This window comes from Tinamus guttatus, unplaced genomic scaffold (genome assembly GCF_059628265.1).
Source record: "Tinamus guttatus ecotype Peru unplaced genomic scaffold, ASM5962826v1 Tinamus_guttatus_pri_ptg000166l, whole genome shotgun sequence".
In the NCBI taxonomy this organism is placed as follows: domain Eukaryota; kingdom Metazoa; phylum Chordata; class Aves; order Tinamiformes; family Tinamidae; genus Tinamus; species Tinamus guttatus.
The window spans coordinates 269,856-292,972 of NW_028288700.1; the positions used below are offsets into that span (position 1 = coordinate 269,856).

The 23,117-nt window shown below is 67.2% G+C and overlaps 4 protein-coding genes across 4 annotated transcripts; 1 reads left to right on the forward strand and 3 right to left on the reverse strand.

Annotated features, from left to right (window-relative positions):
* The first annotated feature begins 2,089 nt into the window (after positions 1-2,089).
* LOC148595011 (uncharacterized) lies at positions 2,090-3,087 on the forward strand. The gene is made up of 2 exons (XM_088522796.1): positions 2,090-2,180; positions 2,318-3,087. Exons 1-2 carry the CDS (start codon positions 2,105-2,107, stop codon positions 3,085-3,087), a joined length of 846 nt encoding a protein of 281 aa, XP_088378922.1. The 5' UTR covers positions 2,090-2,104.
* Positions 3,088-3,711: 624 nt separating this feature from the next.
* Positions 3,712-5,223, reverse strand: PFDN5 (prefoldin subunit 5). The gene is made up of 6 exons (XM_088522789.1): positions 5,058-5,223; positions 4,486-4,588; positions 4,373-4,404; positions 4,094-4,168; positions 3,886-3,991; positions 3,712-3,808 (listed from the first exon to the last, which is right to left on the reverse strand). The coding sequence occupies exons 1-6, from the start codon at positions 5,127-5,129 to the stop codon at positions 3,729-3,731; spliced, it is 468 nt and encodes a 155-aa protein (XP_088378915.1). The 5' UTR covers positions 5,130-5,223; the 3' UTR covers positions 3,712-3,728.
* Positions 5,224-6,281: 1,058 nt separating this feature from the next.
* ESPL1 (extra spindle pole bodies like 1, separase) lies at positions 6,282-17,621 on the reverse strand. Its single transcript, XM_088522797.1, has 31 exons — positions 17,606-17,621; positions 16,873-16,965; positions 15,720-16,793; positions 15,446-15,550; positions 15,126-15,246; positions 14,756-14,892; positions 14,478-14,671; positions 14,155-14,397; positions 13,868-14,012; positions 13,367-13,511; positions 12,982-13,121; positions 12,765-12,899; positions 12,567-12,686; positions 12,169-12,340; positions 11,796-11,924; positions 11,554-11,710; positions 11,249-11,358; positions 9,826-10,946; positions 9,307-9,678; positions 9,076-9,199; positions 8,716-8,929; positions 8,362-8,555; positions 8,148-8,275; positions 7,957-8,079; positions 7,713-7,868; positions 7,454-7,618; positions 7,272-7,376; positions 7,050-7,165; positions 6,876-6,959; positions 6,637-6,801; positions 6,282-6,537 (listed from the first exon to the last, which is right to left on the reverse strand). The coding sequence occupies exons 2-31, from the start codon at positions 16,951-16,953 to the stop codon at positions 6,282-6,284; spliced, it is 6,531 nt and encodes a 2,176-aa protein (XP_088378923.1). The 5' UTR covers positions 16,954-16,965; positions 17,606-17,621.
* Positions 17,622-18,847: 1,226 nt separating this feature from the next.
* On the reverse strand, positions 18,848-20,236 carry SLC61A1 (solute carrier family 61 member 1). Its single transcript, XM_010222850.2, has one exon. It carries the CDS (start codon positions 20,204-20,206, stop codon positions 18,848-18,850), a length of 1,359 nt encoding a protein of 452 aa, XP_010221152.2. The 5' UTR covers positions 20,207-20,236.
* Positions 20,237-23,117: the final 2,881 nt, after the last annotated feature.

The following is a 23,117-nucleotide window of genomic DNA, read 5'->3' on the forward strand; positions in this document are numbered from 1 at the left end:
CGTGCTGGCTTTGGGCCCGTTATTTTCCCCCATTCCATCCCCAAATTCCGCCTTCCAGCATTTCAACCCACTCGGGAGATTTCCCAGCCCCCCCAAAGCCGGAATTCCCATTGCCGCAATGAGCAGGATCGCTCCCTCTTTTTTTCCATGTCCCTGAGCTCCATCCAGGGGAATTTGGGGGTCCCAATGGGATGCGATAGGGCCGGGAACAACCCTCCCCACCCCGGCTTTTCCCACCTCTCCGCTTGCAAAGAGCCCAGCGGAAAAGCATCCGGCTCCCTGCGAGCCGGCAGCACGGCCGGGGGAATGGGATGACGCTGGGACCTTCCTGTTCCCAGCCTCCCCCGCCAGCGCTGCCTCGCGGCCGGGGGCCAGCGCCAGCCCGCGGGACCCCGATTCCGCAGGAAACGGCCCCAAAAGCGGCCGCCGCCCCCCCCCCGCCTCCAACCGCCTTCCTCATCCCATCCTTTCGGAGAGGTGAGTCGGGAGGCCGGGAATGGCGGCGGGGGGAAAAGCGGCATCGCGGGGGAAACCGCTGCCCTTGGGGCCGCCAGGTCTGGGCCGCGCGGTTCCCCCCCGCCCGCCCCCCCCCGCCCGGACGCCTGGGCCCCCTGGGAGCGGGGCCGCAGCGGGGGGGCCGCAGCGGCGTTCCCGCATCCCGGCATCCCGCTTTTCCTTTGTGCCTCGTTGTCCCCCTGCCCGGAGGAATCCCGGTGCAGGGGGGAACGCGGATGGCGGGTGGGGAAACTGAGGCACGGAGGGAGCAGCGGGATGGCCGGGCCGCGGCGCTCCCTGCGGCCGGAGGCTGCTGGAAAAGGGCCGGATTCCGGCCTCGTCCTGCCCAGTTTGGGGGGGCAGTCGGGGGGGTCGGTGCCTTCAGCCCCCCCCCGCCAGGGCCCACGGGCACCTTTTGGGGTGACCGGACGCCCTGGGCACTGGGGGGGGGGGCAGGCAGTTTTGGGGGGCACCAGGGTCCCCTGGGGTATGGGGGGGGTGCGGGCACTTTTGGGGTGAATTAAGCCCCTTTCAGCCCCCAAATTGGGAACGGGGGGGGGGGGGGCAGCAGCCTTGGGGCGCTGCGGGGGGGGGGCGGGGGGGGGCCCCCCCTGGGTTCTGCAATAGCCGCTGCAAAGGGAACCCGGGGGGAGCGGATCTTCCCCCCCGCCCCGGGATAAATCCCATCCCCCCCGCTGGATCCGGATCCATCTCCCTTCCCAGGATGGACTGGCTCTTCCTCTCCTTCTGGAATGGAGCCGTCTTTCCCTATGGATATTCCCGCTTCCCGCCGCCGAGCGGGTGCTGTTTGTGTGATTCCAGGTGGCGCCGGGGCCCCTGTTCTGGGCTGGGGTTTCTTCTTTCCCGATCCAGGGAGTTGGGGGAGCTCCCGGGACCCCCATTCTGGGAGCATCCGGGCGGGTCTGGCCACGTAACCGCCCACGTCTCCCCTCCAGGTCTCCGGAGGCGGCTGGGAGAGCTCGGAGCAGCGCCGGGATCGGCCGCTTTCCTTAGGATCAAGGTATCCCAGGGCCAGGCAGGGCTCGCTGGGGTCTCACCCCCCCCTTCCCAGATCCCAGCAGGATCCGGGAGCCTCTGGGGGCCGATCCCAGCCCACAAGGGCCCCTTATCCCTGTCCGTGCCAAACTGGACATTCCGGGACATTCCCTAAGGCTGGATGAGCCCCGGAGCCAGTGGCTCCTCGGAGCAGGGGAGGGCTCCGGGGCATGGGGGGGCTGTCCCTAAATCCCCTTTTCCTCCTCCTGGAGGGTTGGGATTGTCCCTGTTCCAGGGGATATTTGGGATTCGAGCTGCTTCCAGCTCCGGGCAGGCTGGCAATGGGCCCGGCCCAGGTGAGGGGCCGGATCCCGCCCGGAGGCAGCGGGAAGGTGGCCAAGGACAAGCAGGAAACGAGATGCAAATTTTTAACGGGCAGCCGGAACCTCGGAAGCGGCCGAGGTGGATTCCGTTCCGAGGCGGATTTGGGTCCTCCCAGCCCGTCCAGGGCTGCTTTCGAGGGACACGGAGGTGGGAGAAGCACCCGGTGCGGGGGTAAATTAACGGCCGGGCTGTTTCGGTGCCGCTTCGCAGGACACCCGGGCCCCTCCGCATGGAGCAGGAAGAGCCGTGTGTCGTGGAGCTCCACGACTCGGACGACACGGACATCGTCCGCAGGGTCTACATCGGTGAGGCCGGGCACGCGGCGGTGGGGACGGGGGACGGGGACAAACCCACGCAGGGAACGGGGGGGACGGTTCACGCTCGGCTCGCGGAGCCCCCCGGGTTTCATCCGCGTTTCCCCCGGCTTTTCCGCGCGCCGCAGCCGACGACGGCATCGTGAGCGACTGCGAGGACGAGGTGCTGCCGCACGAGATCATCCAGACCGTGATCCCGCACAGCCCGCTGCCCCCCAAGGCCAAGAAACGGGCGGCCCCGCAAGGCGCCCGCGCTCCGGCCGGCGGCTCCGGCCGCGCCGGCGGCTCCGGCGAGGACGAGGAGCGGGAGGAAGGCGCCGGGCGGCCCCGGCAGCGCCCGTTCATCTGCAACGAGTGCGGCAAGAGCTTCAGCCACTGGTCGAAGCTGCTGCGGCACCAGCGGACTCACACGGGCGAGCGGCCCAGCACGTGCGGCGAGTGCGGCAAGAGCTTCAGCCAGAACTCGCACCTGGTGCAGCACCGGCGCACGCACACCGGCGAGAAGCCCTACCGCTGCGGGGACTGCGGCAAGAGCTTCAGCTGGAGCTCCAACCTCATCCAGCACCAGCGCATCCACACGGGCGAGAAGCCCTACAGCTGCGCGCAGTGCGGCAAGAGCTTCACGCAGAGCAAGAACCTCATCAAGCACCAGCGCACGCACTCGGGCGCGCGGCCGCACCGCTGCGGCCAGTGCGGCCGCGGCTTCGCGCAGAGCACCAACCTGCTCAAGCACCAGCGGGTGCACGCGGCGGCGGCGGCGCGCGCCGACGGCGGCCCCGAGCGCGGCCGGGCCCCGGCGCGCGAGCCCTTCATCTGCGTCGAGTGCGGCGAGAGCTTCGCGCGCAGCGCCACGCTCGACCGCCACAAGCGCGTCCACAAGGCGCTGTTCGCCAGCTGAGCGGGAGCGGGGCCGCGCGGGGCCGCGAAGGGGCCGAGCCGCGGAACAGCGAATCCACAGGCGCTGGACCCTATAGTTGTACATAGCATGGGGGAAGGGGGAACGCGTAAGGTAGAAGCCATACCGGGGCGCCCGGACGGACGCGGCTCGGCGGCGCCTCGGCTGTAGAATAAAGTTCTGCTGTTTGGGGCAGCGTGGACTGGTTTGTGGCCGTGGTGCCTCCAGAGGGGCCCCGGGAGGGCAGATTTTGGGGGCTCTGCGGCAGGAGCGGGAAAACGATTATCCTTATCCGATTCCTTGGATGAGGCCCATGGGCATCCTGGGAGCTTTTGGTCACCATGTTTGCCTCGTGGGACAATACTTTGGGAGGAATCCCGGGTTTTTACCCTTTACAAACCCCACCGCCCTGCCCAGGCCTTCCTCCCGCTAGCTCCAGAGGGAGGAATTCCAGCCTTCAGAGCCTTTTTCCTTGGAAAAGCACCAGAAGCCGCAGGGGGCTCTTCCCCACACCTCTCCTTTATTCCATCCTCCGGCAGCTGCTTACAAAACGGGAAGGGGATTCCGGCTCCGGGAATCTCGAGAGCCAGGAGCGGAGCAGGGAGGGGGGTTCCGGGGTCCTCCTCGCGCGGCGAGGCCGAAGGCTACGCCTTGGTGCTCACAGCCTGCGCGGCCCCCAGCGCCGTCAGCTGCTGGATCTTCTGGCTCATCATCTCCACCACGGCTGCGGGAAGAGACGGGCGCCGGGGGCGGTGACGGGGGGACGTCCCGGGGCGCCCCGCGGCGGGGGCAGCTCCTTACCCTGCTTCATGGCGTGTTTCTCCTGCAGCGCCGGCTGGATTTTCTCCATCTGTTTGGTCAGGAAGTCGATTTTCCGCTTGAAAAAGTCCCGGGCGTCATCCGCGGTCTGGGCGGGCGGAGAGGAGAGTTCCCGGGTCACGGGTTGGTGTCCCCAAACAGGGAGCGACACCCGGGGGTGGCTCCGGCCCCGTTGCCGCGCAGCCCTCACCTTCTCCACGTAGTAGCCCGTGCCGACGTCGAGGAGGACGCGCTCCACGTCCAGGAGCTTCCCGGGAACGTACATCTGGCGGCACCGCGGGTCAAGGGAAAACAGGGAGCCCGAAAACCCAGCGGCTCCGGGAGCCGAGTGCTCCGAGAGGAACCCGGATTCCCCAAGGGGACACGGCCAACAAGAACCGACCCCCAAGCCCTGGCAGGTGGCACCCGCTGTCCCCATGAGCGAAAGAAGAGCGAACGTCACCGGATCAGCAGGGCTGGCGAAGGATACGGAGCTGGTGAGCGGCACCAGCAGGTCCTTCCCTGCGGGAAAGGAGGCAGAAAGGCCGGTCTGAGCGCCGGGGACAGCGGGGACGAGGGCCGGCGCGCGGGGCCGCCACTCACCCTCGTTGCTCTTGTGCAGCACGGCCAGACAGTCCTTGGCCTCCACGTACTTGGTCTGCACCACCTTGAGCTGCGCGATGGAGGACGACAGGAACTCCACCTCCTGCGGCGGCGCGGCCGTGAGCGGCGGGGGGTCCCGGCGGGGTGTTCCCGGCGGGGTGTTCCCGGTGGGGTGTCCCCAGTGGGGTGTCCCCCACGGGGTGTCTCCAGCCGGCACCATGTGCAAGTGACAATCTCACCTGCTCCATCTCAGCCTCGTCACCCCCGGGACACCCCCCTGCTGCGGTGCCAGACCCTGTCCTGCCCCTCGTGTCCCCCCCAGACCCCCCGGTCCCACCCACAATGTCCCCCCCACCCCAGTCCGGCCCCACATGCCCCCCCGCAGCCCCCCAGCCCCACATGCCCCCCCCCAGCCCCCCGGGCCCCATGAGACCTCCCGGCCCCCACAGTCCGCCCCAAAATGGCGCCCCCCAGCGCCCCTCACGGCCGCCTCAGGCCGGGGCTCCCTCCATCGCGGCCTGCCCCGGCCCCGCCGCCACCGCGTTGCCCCCGACGCCCGGAGCGCGGCCGACCTGGTCGAGCTGACTCTTGAGCACCTCCAGCTGCGGCAGCGACAGCTCCGCCACATTCACCTGCTGCGCCATCTTGGGCCGCTCTAGCCGCAGCACGCGCCTCTCGCTGGTGCCTCGCGCGGCGCTCTGGCCACAACCCGCCGCTCTCGCTGGTGCCGCGCGCGGCGCTCTAGCCGCCGCCGCCCCGCCTCTCGATGGTGCCCGCCGAGCGCTGCCCCTGGCGGGCGGGGGGGGTCACCCCCCACCCACACGTGCCTCAATCACAGCAAATAAATAATACATATAATAAAATATAGAAATAAATATGTTTATATACATATATTCATATTTATATGTATTATATGATATAGAAAATATATTATGTAATATATATGACATATATTGTACATAGAGTATATAAAATATATTTTTATATTTTATATACCTATATATACACATTTTTATATATCTATATACATTATATATTAATTTATATATTTATATAAATATATACATTTATACTTGTAAACATATAAATATATACATTTGTATAAATATATACATTGATATGTTTATATTTATATAAAAACATGTTCATATCAGCTCCATATGTGTATTGTAACTAACAGCCTGCCAGCGCGTGGCCCCGGAGCGAGGGGCCCCTGCAGCTCCCTGGCCGGGCAGGTTCTTTTGCAGCTCCTCCAGCTGGGGCTGGTTTTGCTCCTGGAGTCCCATAAAGACGTGGGAAACATTCAGGTTTATCGGCACGGCGGGGGCTGCGGCTGCCCCCGAGGTCACCAAGGTTTCTAAAAGGCTGAAGAGGCCGATTCAAGGGGACAGGAACCGCGCGCGTCCCTTATCGCTGCGGCTGCAGCCTTGAGCTGGCCGGTGGTGGCAGCAGGGACGGGGCCCTGCTGGGAACAGGCGCGGGGGGAGTTTCACACGCTGCAGCCGCTGCCACCTCCCTGCTTGTCCCCAGCCCCGCAGCAGAGCGGGTGACAGGGGGCACACGGTGCTCGTCCCTACCCCGTCTCGTGCCAGGGAAGGTGGCCCAGGCTGGTGTCCCATCCCCAGCCGCCCAGCACCGTCCCAACAAGCACACGAGGGCCCAGGCTAAAAGTTCCAACTTTATTGTTTGCGCAGAGGCAGCGCCTGTGTCATAAAACCACGAGTGAGAATCCCCAACGGAGCGACCCGGGGGCGAAGCAGAAACGGCCCCAGATCCTGCAGCCCCCGGGGGAGCCCTCAGGGAGCGGGGCCGGAGCAGGCGGAGCGGGGCCGGGGGTCCGTGCCGAGCCCCGGCTGCAGCCCCACGGGCAGCCCGTAGACCACGGGGGCGGCCCCGATGAGCGACTTGAGCTTGGGCGCGAGGCGGGCGCGGGCGACGTAGCGCAGCAGCGGGGCGCCCGAGCCCGCGCGGAGCCAGCCCTGCAGCAGAGCCTCCGCGTAGCGGTCGATGTCCCGGTCCGTCACATCCCACAGGTTGCCCAGGACCAGGGGGCTGCAAGGAACGACACCGCAGGTGCATTAGAGAAAACTTTTTCCCCTTTTGTTTTTTTCTTGGTGTTTTCCCCGACCGCCCCCGGCTCGCGGCACTCACCAGCCGGCCATGAGGTACTTGAGGACGATGCCGGAGCCCTCGAGGGCGCCGCGCACGGCGAGCGCGGCGCTGCTGCAGCCGAAGAGCAGGGCCACGGCGCTGCACTCCAGCCTGGCGAGCGCCTGCCCGTCCAGGAAGCGGGCGCCCGCGCCGTGCCCGGCGTAGCTGCGCGGAGAGAGGAGGCGGCTGAGCGCGCCGGAGAGCGCCGCGGGCGCCCGAGGGCCCCAAGCGCCGCTTACATGTAGAGATCGTGCTCCGAGAGCGCTGCCTGCATCTGCTCCTGCCGCGGGATGGCTCCGGTGACGCCGTTCCAGCCGGGCTCGCTGCAGGGGAAGGCAGGCGAGGGTGGCGCGGAGCCCGGAGAGCCCCAGGGCAGAGGTGGCCCCGGCTGCAGGGAAAGGGGCTGCCCTCACCTCTCAAACCAGCCCCGGAATCGCTCCTCCGTGCCCGGGAGGTTGTTGTGCGGGTTGAGGATGTAGAAGGCGCTCGCGGGGTTCACGCCGCGGCTCAGCACCGAGCCGGCCCGTTCCTGGAGCAGGGACACGGGACAGGTCGAGCGGGGACACGGGACGGGTCAGCGTCAGCCCCAAGAGGAGCCCACGCGCTCCTGGCCCGCACGGTCCTGGCGCTCCCACCTCCTGCGCCAGGGAATAGCTGAGCAGGAAGCGCAGGGAAGGGAGCCGGGTCACGGTGACGTCCCTCAGGAACGCCATGCTCTCCCAGGGCAGCCGCTGCAGGTGCTGGGAGCAAGAGGGAGACGTGAGGAAGGGGCAGGCCCGAGGCGGGCAGGAGGGCAGCGGGAGCCGCAGGGATTCACCTTATCCAGGACCAGGACGAGGGAGCCCTGCCCGGCCCGGGCTTCCCGCTTCTCCAGAGCTTCCTGCAACAGGATCTGGGCCGCGTGGGGCTGAGCCGGGCAGAACCCAGAGGCCAAGGCCTGCAGGTCTTGAGGAGAGAGGAGGGCAGAGGCCTTGAGCACGACCTGCAAGGAGAGAGAAGGAGCATCCAGCGCCGCTCTGGAGCGCGGCCAGGTTCTGATCCGGCAACGAGGCCGAGCGGGACGTCCCCGCGCGCACCTCGAGCAGCGCCGCGTCCACGGGCGCCGCGCCGCGCTGCCGGAGCCGGGCGCGCAGCCCCGCCGCCTCCTCGGCCAGGCCAGGCTCGGGGCCGCCGGGGAGCAGGGCCCCCTTCCAGCAGCCCAGCACCTGCGTCTCCAGGGTCTCGACGAGGCTCTGCAGGAGAACGGAGTCACCGGGGACGCGGGGACGGCCGCGCCGGGTGCCAGCAGGCACGTCGGGGCACCAGCAGCTGCTCCCCAACCTTCATGCGCTGGTCCAGCTTCAAGCGGCGCTGCCACCACTCCACGTGGTCCGTGCAGTTGATGGATTCCTTCTGCTCCCTCTGGATGGCATCGAATTCCCTGAGCACGGAGCTCAGCGGGGCCTGGAAGAGGGAGAGCTGTGACCCCGAAGCCGCCCCACGCCGGGGCTCATCCCCGGGGCCGCCCTCACCTTGGAGCAGCCCGTGGGGATGCGGATGGAGACGGGAGCGCTGCCCTTCTCCAGCCGCGTCAGCAGCAGCGTGTCCCCCGCCGAGGCTGCCTGGAGGCTCACGAGGGTCAGGAGGCACACGGTCACCCCTGGCAATGACACCCCGGGATTAACAGCAGCCAAGGGACAAACCCGAGGCCGTGCAATGCTCCAGAGCCCGAGGATCAGCCCTCACCGCTGGGAATCTGCTCCAGCTGCTCCTGGAAGCTGTCCCGCTCCCGAGGCCCCAGCTCCGAGGAGCTGAACGCGAAGAGCTCCTGGAGCCGAGCGAGGTGGCGGCGGTGGCGGCTGCACGGAGCGGAGCCCTCCTCCCGCAGCGAGAGCCCGCGCAGCTGCTCCGTGACGCCGAGCGACGACTTCTTCGCTTTGCTGCAAAGGGAAGGGAAAAAAACCACCCCCAGCTGCGCTTTGCTGGGCCCCAGGGCTTCGGCGGAGACCCCTCCAGCTCCGCGGCGCTCCGAGGCTCCGGGAAGGGGACACGGAGAGGATTTGGCTCCGCTAGAGCGGCCGGGGACGCGCTGGCCCTTACTGGAGGTTCCTGTGGAGGGTGCTGAGCAGCTGGTGGCGCAGGGTGACCGAGACGGCCTCGCACAGCAGGTACGCGGTGCCCGCGGGGTCCCGCTCGCCCCGCGCCAGCGCCAGCAGCTGGCAGAGCCGGCTGTAGAGAGCGCCGGGAGGGCAGTGGCTGACGCAGTTGAAAGCGGCTTTCAGGAGCTCGCAGGCTGCAGCCAGGGAAGTGGCATCTGCAAAAAGCCAAAAATAGAAGAAAACCCACCCCAAGCAGGGGTCAGTCCCTGCCAGGGGCACCCGCGCCGCTGCCGGAGCTGGGAGCGGCGGGAAGCTCCGGGGGGATGTGCAGAAGGGCTAAGAGGAGTTTTCCTGGGCTCACCGCTGGCCGCGGGCCGGGCAGAGAGCGCCCCGGGGTGCGGGGGCTCCTGGCCGTGCGGGGGCACCGCGGGGACGTCCACCCTGGTGGCTTCTTGCCGCAGGACCTCGCGCTCCCCGTCTGCGCCCTCCAGCCATGCCCTGCCTGCAGGGAGACAGGGAAGGGCCTGGAGCTCGGGACGGAGAGGGCCCTGGATACTCCGGACAACGCTGGGGGAGCTGGAAGGCTCCCTGCCTTCCTCCCCCGGGCACCCCGCTCACCTGGCGCTCCCTCCTCTTCCTCAGAGGCCCGCAAAACCTCCAGGCTGATGTCAAGCTTCTCCTCCTCCTCGATGGTCCTCATGAGCTCCCGCTTCTCCTCCCCTCTCCGCCTGGGAGCCCTGCGGGTCGCCTGCTCTCTCTTCTCCTCCGCGCCGCCAGCTCTGCAGCAGCTTGTCCGCGTTGTCCGGGATCCCGCCGCGACGGCCGCTGTGGATTTGGGGGCCGGGACTCTCCGGGAACGGCCCGTGGGCTCCGAAGTCCTGCAGCTGGAAGCTGGGGCTTTGCCAGCGGCTGCGGTCGCCCTCGGTTTGGGATCCTCCACGTCGCTGTCATCGCTGAACGTCACCTAGAGCACAGGGATGCGGAGGTGACCCCCTGCCCGCAGAAGGGACGCAGCGCTGGGAAGCTACTGGGATTTTCCCAGCTTTTTCTTTCCCAAGGGAGCAGGGAGGTGGCACGGAGCCACCCTCCAGCCCTGTCCCTCCCCGCTCACCTTCAGGCGGGACTTGGCTCTGCCCTTGGCTCGCGGGGCTTTCGGGAGCTGGCACTTGGCGGGCGAAGGGGAGGAATCGATGAACACCCTGAAGGGAGCCCTGGGGGCCGCGGCCTTGCCGGGGGGACAGGGCTTCTGGTGCGGGGTGCGGGGCAGCGGCCCCGGGCGGATAACGATGGGGGGCACCTCCGCGTCCAGGTCGCCCACGGCAAAGACATCGTTCGAGTCCGCTGCAGCCAGGGCCTTCGTCCTCTGGCTCTTCTTCACCCTGGCCTTGGGCCCGGGGGCTGTCACTGACCCCTTCCTGCTGCTGCTCCTCTGGGGCAGAGCCTTGGCCGCCTCGAGCGCCTTGAGGGCGGCTGATCCTTTGGGCTCCACAGGAGTCAGCGGCGGCTGCCAGGACCAGGCGCTGGAGAAGACATCGGTCACAGAGTCCTTGCGATGGGGGACCAGGGTGCAGATGGTGGCGGTGGCTTTGGCGAGCAGCAGGGTGGCCCTGGAGATCTCCAAGGCGGGCAAGTGAGGCCGCCGGGATTCCAGGAAGGCCAGGCCGGCTTCCACGTGCTCCCGCAGCTTCTCCTGGGCCTGGCAGCTCGCCAGGCTTTGGGAGGCCAGCGTGGCGTAGCCGGCGGCCACCAGCTCATCCAGGAGCTCCAAGGCAGGCAGGGCCTGGCCGTCCAGCGGCGCGAGGCCACCAGGCCACAGCTTGTCCCGCAGCACGGCGACGAAGCGGGCGGCCACGGCAGCGCAGCGCTGCAGCGTGGCCTCGAGCAGCGCCAGCCCCTCGGCCTCGCCGTCCGCCGCCAGCTCGAGCTGGGCGCAGGAGAGCAGCCAGCGTAGGCAGAGAGCCGAGAGGGTCAGGTCGGAGCACAGGGAGCAGGAGCACGCGGAGCGGTGGCCGAGGAAGCCCAGGCGCCTCCTCTGCTTGGGCTTCAGCTCCGGGGACGTGGCGAGAGCCGGCGCGCTCACCGTGGCCACGAACTCCAGCGCGGGGCCCTTCAGGAAGGCGTCCTCTTCCCCGGGAGGCTCCGAGCCCGGACGCCGACAGCCGCCGCCTCCCGGCTCGCCCTTGCGGGGCAGGATCTTCCTTTGGCCGCGCCGCTTCTCGCTGCCCTCGAACTCTGCGGGCCGTGGGGAGAGGAGGGTTATAGCCCCATATCCTTCCTCCACATCCTGATCCACCACAGCAGCTCCCGCCGTGCTGCCCTTCCCAGGAGCGCTGCCCGCCTGCCCGGAGAAGGGATGAGGGGGAGCTGAGCTGGGATATTCCAGCGCTCTCCATCTTTCTACTCCAAGCTTTTGGAGTCCAGCTGCACCTCTATGACCTGGAGAATCATATTTCAGCCCAGTTCTCCTGAGTTTTGTGCCCAGCACCAGGCCTGCTTCCATGCCTGGACAAGGGGAGCCGGGAGGGGGGACTCACCGGTGCTGGATTCCAGGAGGAATTGGGCCTGCTGCAGGTCGCAGCGGCTCAGCTCCGGCTCGCTGCGCTGCAGCTCCAGCTGCGCCTTCAGCACCAGGAAGGCCACACACCTGGGGGGGGACAGGGCACTCAGAGCCTCCCCAGGGCCATATCCCCGTGCAGACAACAAGGAACAACCTGTGTCTAGGCTAAACACACAGAAACCACATCCTGGGACAGCCTAAAGCAGCTCTTTGCACCCCAAAAAGCAGCCGACCCTTCCACAGGTGCCCTGGGTTTGGGGACACGCCGCTACGGTCACTCACCACCGAGCCGCGTGCAGCTTCATGGCCAGCTTGATGGCCTCCAAGCAGAAGGCTTTGGCTTCGCTCACCATCTCCACCCGGCCGAGCGCAGCCACGAGCTGCTCCGAGCAGGCCAGCAGATCAGCCAGCACTTGCCACTTCTGCAGCAGGTTGTCCCCTGCAGAGTGGGGGGGGACACGCAGGTGACCAGGCCTTCCAAAGGAGTAGCTGCTTTTCGGTCCACGAAAGCAAATAACACTCACCATAATCCACAAACTGGACGTCTGATGCAGTCTTTTGGGAGCCCAGCACGTTGCTGCCCATCACCAGGAGGACGATGCTCCGGAACAACTTGTGGGCTTCGGTGAGAGCCGTCTCAGGCGTCCTCCAGCCTGCGCGAGGGCAGCCGGGGACGTCAGCGCTCTGCCCGGCACAGACCGAGCAGGGGGGCCTCAGAGCCAGACAGGCTCCAGCTCCCCTCCCCCTGCCCCAAAAAGGGGCTTGTTTTGAGGCCGTTTGGAGAAAACGAGGGTGTGAAGCTCTCACAGAGCTTTGCTCACAACCCCTGCGGCTTTTCCACTGCCCTGGAACTCACTGCAGGGCTTGGAAACACCCACCCGGTCCCCAGCGACGCACCCAGAGCGGAGAGCTGCTCCCGGAGCTCCGGCAGGAGACGGGCAGGAGGGAGGCTCAGGTAGGCGGCCGTCAGCTGCAGCACGTGGGCTCGCAGCAGGTACCAGACCTTGGAGGCCTTCTGCAGAGCTGGGTTCTGCAGCACGGCCAGCAGCAGGGCAAGGCCTTCTCCAACCTGGATGCAGCAGCAGAAATCAAGGGGAGGAGGAAAAACGTCACCATTCAGGGTCCAGGAGGTTTCCACATCTCTCACGGGCAAATAGTTGCCAGCAAGAGGTCCTGAGGCCTGCCAGGGAGCTGCCCAGCTCTGCTCCTGCTCCCCAGCTCCCCCATCGCAGGGGGAAAAGGGGTTTAGGGCAGCCCCAAGCAGCGAGGCCGCCCCAGGGGAGAAGCCCTGGTACCTGGTGGCTGGTGCAGCAGAGCTGGCTGCGGAGCAGGAGACACGTTTGCTTCAACAGCAGGTAGGAATCGCTGCTGGTGTCAGCCTCCCGCAGGCAGGACTCCATTTCCTCCAGGAAAAGCTGGAAGGAATCGCGACAGGTTGAGGACTGCGGACTCGGCCGAGGTCGCCCGGCTCGGTCCGGCCGTCCTGCGCTTGCCTTGGCGTAGCTGGGACACTCCAGCTGGAAGAGCAGCTTGGTGACTTGGCACAAGGCGCCGGCCGTGCCCAGGCTGTCTCCAAGGGCACTGCACAGGGATCTGAGCAGGAGGCAGCTCTCCAGGGCCTGCAGGGGCTGAGGGCAGGACACGGTCACGCTGGGAGGCCATCCCAGAGGGAAGCTCAGCGCCTGCAGCGGCTGCTCCCGTCCGCGGTACCTTGGACATCAGTTTGTAGAGAGCTGCCACGATGCGCAGGGAGGCCACGGTCTGCTCCGGGCTGCGCACGCCGGGAACGCCCTTCTTCTCCAGGAGCTGCTTCCACAGGGCGAAGGCATCGTCCAGGCTCCGGGACTGAGCTAAGGACACGTCGCAGCTTTGAGCAAAGCAGCCGGGGAGGGGAAGCACCTCCAGCAAAGCCTCTGCCCCTCAGGAACGCGTTTCCCTGCTCTCATGGAGCAGGGCTGCAGAGGAGCATCTCCCAAACGTGTCCTTCCCTCCCAGCATCAACCCCAGGGCTGCTCCTTCCTCGGGCGCAGGAGCCTCGCTGGCCAAAGGGGCCTTTTCCACGACACAAGGGGCTTCAAACCCGCCACCTTCTCACCGGACTCCGCGGCCAGGTTGAAGACGATGCCGTCGTACAGGAACTTGTCCTCCTGCAGCTTGTCTTCGTAGTTGAGGTCGTTGGGCTCAAAGTCGTCCAGGTTCTTCTGCACCTGAGCTCTGGCTCTCTGCTCCCTCTCCATGCTCTGCAGCCGGTTGGGAGGCAGCAGCAGCAAACATTAGGAGACACAGGCAGTGCTACCAGCCCTTGGGGCCCTGCTGGGGCTCTGGGAAGGCTCTTGGTGGCCTTGGCAAAAGGAGAAGGACGAGCAGGGAAGAGCTGATGAGGGCACTTCCCACGCCAGGAGGCACCAGGCTCTCCCACAGTAGCTGGGCACAACTGGGAGCACGAGGGATCCAGGCGAGCAGGGAGCTCTTCTCCATCCTAACTCTTGAGTTTGGAGCTCAGTGCATTAGGCAGGTGCACGGAGAAGCTCCGGGGGCCTGGGACCACTGCTGTTTTTCCAGGTCTGCAAAAGCAGCCTCCATCAGCCCCACCTACCTCCTTCAGCTTGGCCTCCAGGGTGCAGATGTAGAGCCAGAGCAAGGCCTGCGCCTGCTCATCGAGGAGCTCATCCCGGTTCTGCGCAGTCCTGGGCACGGACTCCAGCAGCCGCAAGGCCTCTTGGATCGAGTCCAGGGCGGAGCTGTCAGAGAGAGCGATCACAAACATCCTTCCGCACCCAAAACTGACCCCAAAACCTTTCAAGTCCCCTAAGGAGCCTCTCAAAGGCCCTTTCAGGGCTCCCAGGGCCACAGGACAGAGCCGGCACGAGCAGGGCCACCCACCAGTCAGTGTGGGCCGCGTAGTCGTGATAACACAAGATCTGGGCCAGCTCCACCAAGGCGGTGGCGCGCTCGTGCACGCGGCCGCTGTCCTCGGAGCAGAGCTCGAGCAGGTCGCAGACGACGCTGTAGCGCTCCCGGCCCGTGCTGGCCCGCACGCCCTTGTAGGCCTTGAGCTCCTCGAAGAGCAAGGCCACCAAGGTCCCCGTGTCCAGGCCGCGTCCCTTCAGGGCGTCCTTCAGCGTCCTGGGGAAACGGGGGCCGCTCGGGTGGGGGCTCCGTGCAGAGCCGGCCTCGCTCCGTGCCGAGCGCGGGCCTCGCGTTACCACAAGCCGATCTCCTGGGCGCCCTTCTTGGCGGCGTCTGCCTTGACTCGGGTCCAGAGAGACACGGGCTCCACCATCTGCTCCCGCACCCTGTCCCGCAGGGCCACCAACCACTGCACGACGGCCGCCAGGGCCTCCTCGAACCGGCCCTGCTTCCAGCAGCTCTCCACGTGCAGCCTGAAGCACCGGTGCAGCTGCGGGGAGAGCGCGAGCGGGGCGGTGGGGCTGCCTGCAGCTCCCGGGCAAGGGCCGGCCCGCGCTGCCCTCCCTCAACCCACCTTTTCCGGAGGGATCTCCGGGTACTGGGAGCCATCCGCACTCTCCAGCCTCTTGCAGAAGAGTGTGGAGAGGGAGGCCACCTCCTCGTGAAGGTTCTGGCTGTAGAAGATGTAGGCCAGCTTAAAAGTGCACGACGCTGCCACAGAGAAAGGAAACCGGGTGCTGAAGGTGCTCTGGAAAGAGGGCGTCACCGTCCTCCCTCTCCCTGCAGGATTCAGTAGCCCCTTCCGGAGCCCGGCGAGCCCCGGGCGCTTCGCAGCGAGGAAGCTGACGCTCCCCGAGCTCCAGCAGCCCGGGGAGAGGCAGATCCGGAGCCGCTGCCCCTCAAACCCGTCAGTTCTGGCCAGGGGCTGCCCTGGGGCCACTGACCGGTGATTTCGAGGTACTCTGCTTGCTTGGCCGAGGGCAGCCCCTCCAGCGCCGCCAGCATCCACTCCACGACGCGCCGGCACGTCCCCAGCAGCTGCTCCAGGCCACCCCAGCCCTTTGCCTGCACAATGGGCACAGTTGGAGGGAGAGCAACTCGGAGCAGGGATCATCTCCCAGGAAAGTTCCCTCCAAGGGGCTTTGGGGCTCGGCCAGGCTGCCAAAAGCGCCGGGGAAGCCAGTTTGTCACCCCGGAACAGGGAGGCTTCCCAGCGTTGTGCTCGTGGCCCTGCCTTGGGAACCATCCCCTCCACCCCTGGTACCTGGGAGCACTGGAAGGTGCTGTAGGCCACGTTGGTGAAGAGCTGGAGGCTGTAGTAGAGCAGCTGCTTCACCCTTAGCTGCTCCTTGCTGCTGTCGAGAGGAATCTGCAGAGGGGAGGAAAGAAAAAACAGCGTCTTCATAGTCCTGACAGCAGCAGGCACCAACAGCGGGTGCCAGAAAGGACAGAGGTGACGATCAGGGACATCTAGAGCGCAGTCACCACCCAGTCCAGCGTACACAGAGGCTCCGGCTGAGGGGACAGCCCGGCCTTACCTCCTGCAGCAGCCTGTGGATGATGCCACAGTACCCCTCCACGAAGGGGCAGAGGCTGGAAAGGAATTCCCGAGGAAAGGGCTCCCTCTCACTGCTCTCGGCGTGGCGGCCGAGGGCCAGGACGATGAAGTGGCAGCTCTCGGCGAGCAGCCGCACGGAGCGCTCCGAGGCGTCGCGCGCGGAGCCCAGCGCGGCGGCCGCCCGCGCCAGGGGCTGCTGGGCCGCGTGGCCCTCGGCCAGCGCCCGGCTCAGCGCGATGCCGGCGTCGAGCAGGGCCAGGGGCTCCGCGAACGCCCTCGCGGAGCTGCCCAGGAAGCGCCGCGTTTCCTCCAGCGCCGCGCGCGCCTCGGCGAAGCGGCCGCTCCTGCAGAGCTGCGCGCAGTGCAGCAAGGCCAGCTCGAAGGAGCACGCGGCGCGCGGCGGCTGCGCGGCCTCGCGCCCCTCGCGCAGCGCCGCGAGCAACAGGCCCAGCTGCTGGCTGAGAAACGCGGCGTCGGCCGCGCCGAGCGGCTCCCGGCGGGATTTGAACAAGGCGGCGGCCGCGGCCGCCTGGCGAGCCACCTTGGAGGTGAAGAACGGAGGCTCCCGCGGCAGCGCGGCGCCCGCCACGTCCTCCAGCAGCGCCAGGAAGCGCAGGGCGCCCAGGCGCGCCGCGAGCGCGGCCGCGTCGCCGCTGCCCCCGGCCAGGGCCTCGGCGCTGTTCCACAGGACGCTGAAGCCGCTCTGCGCCAGCGCCGCAAAGTCCTTGGAGGCGACGTGCCGGGGTCCGTACGTGAGCAGCCGGGCCCGGAGGAACTCGGCCGCCGTCCGCGTGGCGTCGGCGGCGCCCTGGGCGGCCGCGTTGCGCAGCACGTGGTAGAGCATCTTCTCCAGGTAGAGCGGCGCGGGCCGGGGCGCCGCGGCGGCGCAGACGCGGCCGGCCACGCTGGCCAGGGCCGCCAGGCTGGCGGCGTGCGCGGCGCCCAGCCCCGGCTGCGCCAGCTGCTCCACGCAGGCTCGCAGCACCCGGTCGCACGCGGCGCTCTGCTCGGGGCTGCACGAGCCCGACGCCGCCGAGGCGCTGGCGAGTAAATCCTGGGAAAGAGAAAGGGAGCGTCGGCACCCGAAACGCGCGCCGTGCCGGCCCGGGGCCGCGGGGCCGCTCCGCTCTCACCGTCAGCTCCGACAGCAGCGTCTCCGTGTGCGCCCGGCTGCGCAGCCGCTCCGCAAAGTTGCCCTCTCTGAGGCGCGTCATGATGCTCCGGGGCTGCCGGGGGGGACGGCTCGGGTTGGGGGGGGTCCCGGGAGCTGCCGCCCCGGCAGGGAGGCACCGGGGAGCCTGCTGCCCCCCAGCCCCATTCCCAGCCCCATTCCCAGCCCCACAAGTGCTCGCAGCCCCCCAGCCCCATTCCCAGCCCCACAAGCGCTCGCAGCTCCCCAGCCCCATTCCCAGCCCCACAAGCGCTCGCAGCTCCCCAGCCCCATTCCCAGCCCCATTCCCAGCCCCACAAGTGCTCGCAGCCCCCCAGCCCCATTCCCAGCCCCATTCCCAGCCCCACAAGCGCTCGCAGCCCCCCAGCCCCATTCCCAGCCCCACAAGCGCTCGCAGCCCCCCAGCCCCATTCCCAGCTCCCTGCTTTAGGCTGCAGCCCCCTCAGCCCCAATTCCAGCCCCCCCAGGGGCCTGCGCGGCCCCAGCCCCTCAAGTGCCCCCCCCAGCTCCCTCTATAGACCGTAACTCTCTCAGGCCCAATTCCAACGCCCCCCCCAGCCCCACTTCTCCCCACACTGGGGCTGCAGGGCGCCCCCCAGCCACGTTCCCCCCATCCCGGCCCCCCTCCTCCCCACACCGGGCCCCGTAGCCCCCCGCGCACCCCGAGCGGCCCCCCCGGCCCGGCCGCCGCTCACGCGTTACCGCCCGCAGCCTCCGGCGCCGCCCGCGCGCCCGCTTCAAATAGACGGCCCGGCCAATCAGCGCGCGGCGCCGCCCGCGCGGGGCACGCCGGGAGTTGTAGTCCCCGGCGGGGTGGCGTGCGCAGCAGAGCGCATGCGCGCAGGGTAAGCGGGACCCCCCCCCCCGTGTGCACCAGCGCGGGTGGGTAACAGGGACCGGCGCGGCCACGCGCGGGGGGGCAACAGGGACCCCCTGTGCACACCCACGGGTGCGGAGCGGTGCTGGGCACACGGACCCCGTGGCAAGAGCGCCCTTTGCATACACACGAGCATGCAAGAGCCCTTTGCACGCGCACGAGCATACAAGAGCACCCTTTGCATGCACACGAGCGTGCAAGAGCACCCTTTGCATGCACATGACCATACAAGAGCGTCCTTTGCACGCACACGAGTGTGCAAGAGCACCCTTTGCATGAGCATGACCATGCAAGAGCACCCTTTGCATACACACGAGCGTGCGAGAGCGCCCTTTGCATACACACGAGCGTGCAAGAGCTCTTTGCACACACACGAGCATGCAAAAGCGCCCTTTGCACGCACATGCGCATACAAGAGCACCCTTGCACGCACACGAGCGTGCAACAGGCTGTAGGCGTGCACAGCGCCCGCTGCAGCGTGTGTGCACAGCGTGGGTGTGCAAGGGCTCCTGCACAACAGGGAGCTTGCACGTGGGAGCGGAACGGTGTTCGCTACCCTTGGAACGGGTGGAAGCGCCCGTGGAAGCGGCTGTGAACAGTCAAGCGCGCAACAGCGAGCGGCCGGCTCCCGGCAGGAACCGCACGGGGGGAGCGGGTCTGAGGAAACGGTTTTTATTTGCTTAAAAAATGATAACGACAGAGGAGGCGGCGGCTGCCGGGAGAGGAGGAGGAGCTGCCGGGTTTGGAGCAGCCGGGATAACCCGCCGGCAGCGCCTGCTCCGCGCACAACTCCGGCTCTCCGGAGTCTGGCGCCGCGCAGCAAGCGCTCCCAGAACTTCACCGGCACCTCGCGCACCCGGCCGGGCAGGAGGCGGGAAGGAGGAGAGGCTTGGGATGCTTTGGGAATCACCGGTCGGCCGGGTGTTCACTGACGTGGTTGTCGCCGGTGGAGGTGTTCCTACAGCCAGCAGCGAGCTGACGGTCACAGCCGGTGCGGGAGTCTCGGCCCCGGCGCGCTCTGGGTGAGCTCGGTCCCACCTCGGAAAGGACGTTGGGATCCTCAGGGACCCGGCGAGGACGGCTCGGCCTGTCCCTGCGGCGCCGGCACGCGGAGCTCCGCGCTGCTCCGCACGATGCTGAAGAGGCTGACGACGGCGAGCAGCGCCAGCACCATGACGGCGGAGCAGACCGTGAACATGTTCCTGGTGCCCGTCTTGTAGTCGCTGTCGTGCAGGATGAGCAGCCCCAGGCAGGCGAGCAGGTTGAGGGGCACGCGGAACCAGTTCAGCACCCCCAGCCGGTCCTTCTCCGGGATCACCTTCCGCCGCAGGAAGCCCATGGCGGGGAAGTAGAGACCGCAGGAGAGCTCGATGAGCAAGAAAGCCAGGAAGGACTCGGAAGGGCTCTCCTGGCCAGGGTTGGTGGAGAAGGTGAGCATGAAGAGGGAGAAGAAAACCATGAGCACGGAGAGCGAGAGGATGTGGATGGGCTGCAGGTGGTACCTCTTGGACGTGGCAATCCGGTAGAGGGAAGAGCCCACCATGCTGGCTGCCATGAAGCTGGAGAAGACGATGCCCAAGGGGGGGCCGTGAGGATCCAGCACAGGCGTCCAGAGGAAGATGAAGATGTAGATGACGCTCTCAAACAGAGCCTGGATGGTGCCCAGGAGCAGGACGCGCCGGTCCGAGAGGAGGCACTTCAAGCCATCCATGCACGTCTTGGAGAGCGTCCGCTTCTTCCCATAGTTCTCATCCCAGTTTTTCATGGCAAAGATGCCCGTGAGCATGAGGAGGGGGATGGAGACCATGAAGGGGGCCACCGGCCCCAGGCCCAGCCATTCCGCAACGCAGTTGGCCACGACGCCGGCGCCGACGGCGATGACGCTGTTCCAGAACGCGGCCCGCGAGAAGGTGGCCGGGATCCACTCCGCCGGGAAGTCGTGGCGCTCCACGTGCTCGTGGACGTACCACGCCTCGAAGGCGGAGAACAGCAGCGCCGTGGACAAGCCGCCCAAAATCCTCCCGACCACGAGGACAAAGTAATCCCAGGAGAGTTTGGTGAGGCAGCAGATGGAGTAGGTCAAGGAAAAGAGGATGCAGGATTTTTTCCGGCCCAACCAGTCCACCAGGGATGTGGAGACCAGCCCGAAGAGGACGCTGGAGGCAAAACCGCACACGTAGATGATGGCGATTTGCCCCTCCAGGAAGCGGTAGTGCTGGTAGAGCTTGTAGAGGTAGGGGCCCTGCAGCCAGTCGGCGGCCAGCGCCAGGAAATACACCTGGTAGTAATCCCGCTGGAAGCGCAGGAAAGCCGGGTTGGTGCAGGCGCTGCCCGCGAGCCTGGAGCGGCAGGCGGAGAGCTCCAAGGCCGAGCACACGGCCACGAGGACGGCGAAGGCGGCGTAGGCGGCGAAGAACATGGTGCCTCAGAGCGGCGCCGGCATCTCCGGGAAGGGGCGAGCGCGACAATCCTGAGAAACGGGGGGAAAACGGCGTGAGATCCGCGCGGGAGACACAGAACTACCGGGCTGAGAGGGTGACGGAGCCCTGGAACCGGCTGCCCAGGGAGGCTGCGGAGTCTCCTTCTCCGGAGACCTTCAAATCCCGCCTGGATCCTGCGCAAGCTGCTCCAGGTGGCCCTGCTTGAGCAGGGGGTCGGAGCAGGCGATCTCCGGAGGTCCCTTCCAACCTCACCCGTTCTGGGATTCTGGGTGGAAGATCCCTCTGTCAGGGCATTTGCTTTGTTTCTAAGCCAAATGTTTGACCAGAAGTGCTAAAAAAAAAAAAAAAAAGTCTCCAAAAGCTAAAATCTCTGTGTTCCCTGTTCCATGGCGTCCTGGGTCTGCCTGTCCCCGGCCCCATGACACCATCCCCATTCCCCATCCTTATTCCCAACCTGTCCCTCGCAGATCTTTCTGGACAACTTTGAAAACAAAATACATAAAACGCGGTGAATGTAGTCGCAGAGCGGGGCTGGGCAGGCAGCCAGTGCCACCGCCTGGCCCTGTCCCCTGTCCCCACCTCACCTGGGTGGCCTCGGCTCCAGGGGCAGCCCGCAGCGTCGGGATGGTCCCACGGGATGAGTTTGGCTCCCAGGGACGGGGAATCACCCTGTCCTGCCGCAGCCGACGTCCCCCTGTCCCCACGGCACGAGGGGGGGCGGCTCTGTCACCTCGGGGATTTTTGTCCCCAACCCTCCCCCTTGTCGTTGGCCCCGTGTCACCCTCCTCCCCCCGGCAGCCCCCTCCTCACACCAGGGCCCCTCGCGCCCCTCATAGGCCCCCTGGCCCTATAGGTCCCCACGGCCCCGTGTCCCCTATGAGCCCCCACGCAGCCCTCCCCCCGTGAGCCCACGGCCCCCGTGGGGTCCCTTTCAGCGCCTCCCCCAGCCCCACCGAGCCCTCTCGCGCCCCCACGTGTCCCCACGGCCCCGGTGACCTCGGGCCCCCCCTCGCGCCCCCCACGCGTCCCCACGGCCCCGCTCCCCCCCCCCCCGGGTGACCCCCGGCCTCACCGGCCCCTCCGCGGGGGGAGAGGCCCCGCGCTCCCGGGCCCCCCCCACGCCGCCGCTTCCGCTTCCGCGTCGCCGCAGGCGCCGCCATCTTGGCGGGCGTCACGTGACGGGGAACCCCCGCGCTCGCCCCGCCCTTCACCATCTTTACACCCCCCCCCCCAAAAAAAATGGACCCCCCCCATATGGGAGGGGGGTTATGGGACCCCCCCCCCCCCGATAAAGCTACCACCCGGCGGGAGGAGGGGGTGGGTATGAGAAACAGGAGGCCGCGTTGCCATGGTGACTGCGGTGGCCGCGTTGCCATGGTGACTACGGTGGCCGCACGGGTCCAGGCCAAGGCCTGTCATGGCTGCCGTGGGGCGCAAACGGGGCTCTGAGGGGGTCTCTGCGGGGCACAGGGCGGCCGTGGGGGTCGCCGTGGCCCTAAGGCGGCCATGGGCACACGTGGGGGCCGTGGGGTGGTCCTAGGGCAACGCCGGGGGCTGTGGGGTGGCCGTGGGGCCATCAAATGGCAGTGGGGCAGCAGTGGGGGCCACTGGGTGACACTAGAGTCTGGGTGTGGTGGTGGGGGCCACAGGGTGACCATGGGGTGGCCGTGGGACAGGCACGGGACCCTCCAGTGCTTCTCGTTGAACGTTTCCTTTATTGCACTTCAAAATTAACAAAAAATAAACCCTCTGCAGCAGCGCCCGGCGTCAAAGTGCAAAGTTTCGCCCTCTCCCCCGCACCGATACGTGTCCAAAGGGGCCCGGACGCCTGGGCCCTCGGGGCCTCCCTGCCCCCAACCCCGGGAGAAGGAGGGACAGCTCCGAAAAGCCCCAAAACGGCCCAAATTGGCCTGGGGGCTACGGTGGGCAGGGCAGGAGGGAGTCGAGGGGGACGCACGGCCGGGACGGGGTCATCGTCATGGGGGTGTCGTCGTCACCAGGGTGCCACGTCCCCAGGCCACCCTCATCCCCGGGATGCCACCACTGCTGGGGTGCCATCATCATAGGGGTGCCATGGCCACCAGGCTGCCATCGTCCCTGGACTGTCCCCAAGGCCACGGGTCACCCTGAAGGCCGCAGGGCATCGTCATCGTTATGGTGCCGCCATCTCCAGGGTGGCATCGTCATCGGAGTGCCATTGCCATCCAGTGTTGCCACCTGGTGGCACTATCACCCCCAAGGTGTCCCCAAGGCTATGGGTGGCCCCTGTTCCTGGGGCACTGCCGTCCCCAGCAGTGTCCCCAAAGCTGTGGGACATCCCTGGGGCACCCTAGAGCATCTCCAAGGCCATGGGATATCCTTATCCTTGGGGCATCCCCAAGACCACAGGGCGTCCCCATCTCCACGAGTGTCGCTGTAGCTGGGGACATCCCCAAGGCTGTGGGGCGTCCCTGTCCCCAGGGTGTCCCCATCCCAGGAGCACCCCCGAGGCCATGGCGTGTTCTCATCCCTGGGCCATCCCCATCCAGGGAGATCTCCGAGATCATGAGACGTCCTTGTCCCTGGGATGTCCTTATACTCCAAGCCAACAACGTGTCCTTGTCCCTGGGGTGTCTCCCTCCATGGGACATCTCCTAGGCCATGGAGTGTCCTCGCTCCAAGGACACCCCCATCCAAGGAGCATCTCCTGAGGCCTCCTCATCCCTGGGGTGTCCCTGTCCTTGGGGACCACGAGGCGTCCCCAGGGTGTCCCCGTCCCAGGAGCTTCTCCAGGACCACGAGACATCCTCGTCCCTGGGGTGTCCCCATCCCTAGAGTATCTCCAAGTCCACCAGCTGTCCTTGTCCCTGGGACGTCCCCAACCCTGGAGCACCCCCCATCCCGGGAGCA

Coding starts and splice junctions, on each gene's coding strand:
- LOC148595011 (XM_088522796.1), top strand. CDS start 2,105: ATGGAGCAGGAAGAGCCGTGTGTCGTGGAGCTCCACGACTCGGACGAC. Junction 2,181..2,317: donor CGTCCGCAGGGTCTACATCG/GTGAGGCCGGGC, acceptor CGCGCGCCGCAG/CCGACGACGGCATCGTGAGC.
- SLC61A1 (XM_010222850.2), bottom strand. CDS start 20,206: ATGTTCTTCGCCGCCTACGCCGCCTTCGCCGTCCTCGTGGCCGTGTGC.
- ESPL1 (XM_088522797.1), bottom strand. CDS start 16,953: ATGACGCGCCTCAGAGAGGGCAACTTTGCGGAGCGGCTGCGCAGCCGG. Junction 14,398..14,477: donor GCCCAGGAGATCGGCTTGTG/GTAACGCGAGGC, acceptor CCGTTTCCCCAG/GACGCTGAAGGACGCCCTGA. Junction 12,687..12,764: donor AGTGTCCCAGCTACGCCAAG/GCAAGCGCAGGA, acceptor GATTCCTTCCAG/CTTTTCCTGGAGGAAATGGA.
- PFDN5 (XM_088522789.1), bottom strand. CDS start 5,129: ATGGCGCAGCAGGTGAATGTGGCGGAGCTGTCGCTGCCGCAGCTGGAG. Junction 4,405..4,485: donor GCTGCACAAGAGCAACGAGG/GTGAGTGGCGGC, acceptor CCTTTCCCGCAG/GGAAGGACCTGCTGGTGCCG. Junction 4,169..4,372: donor TGGTGCCGCTCACCAGCTCC/GTATCCTTCGCC, acceptor CGGTGCCGCCAG/ATGTACGTTCCCGGGAAGCT.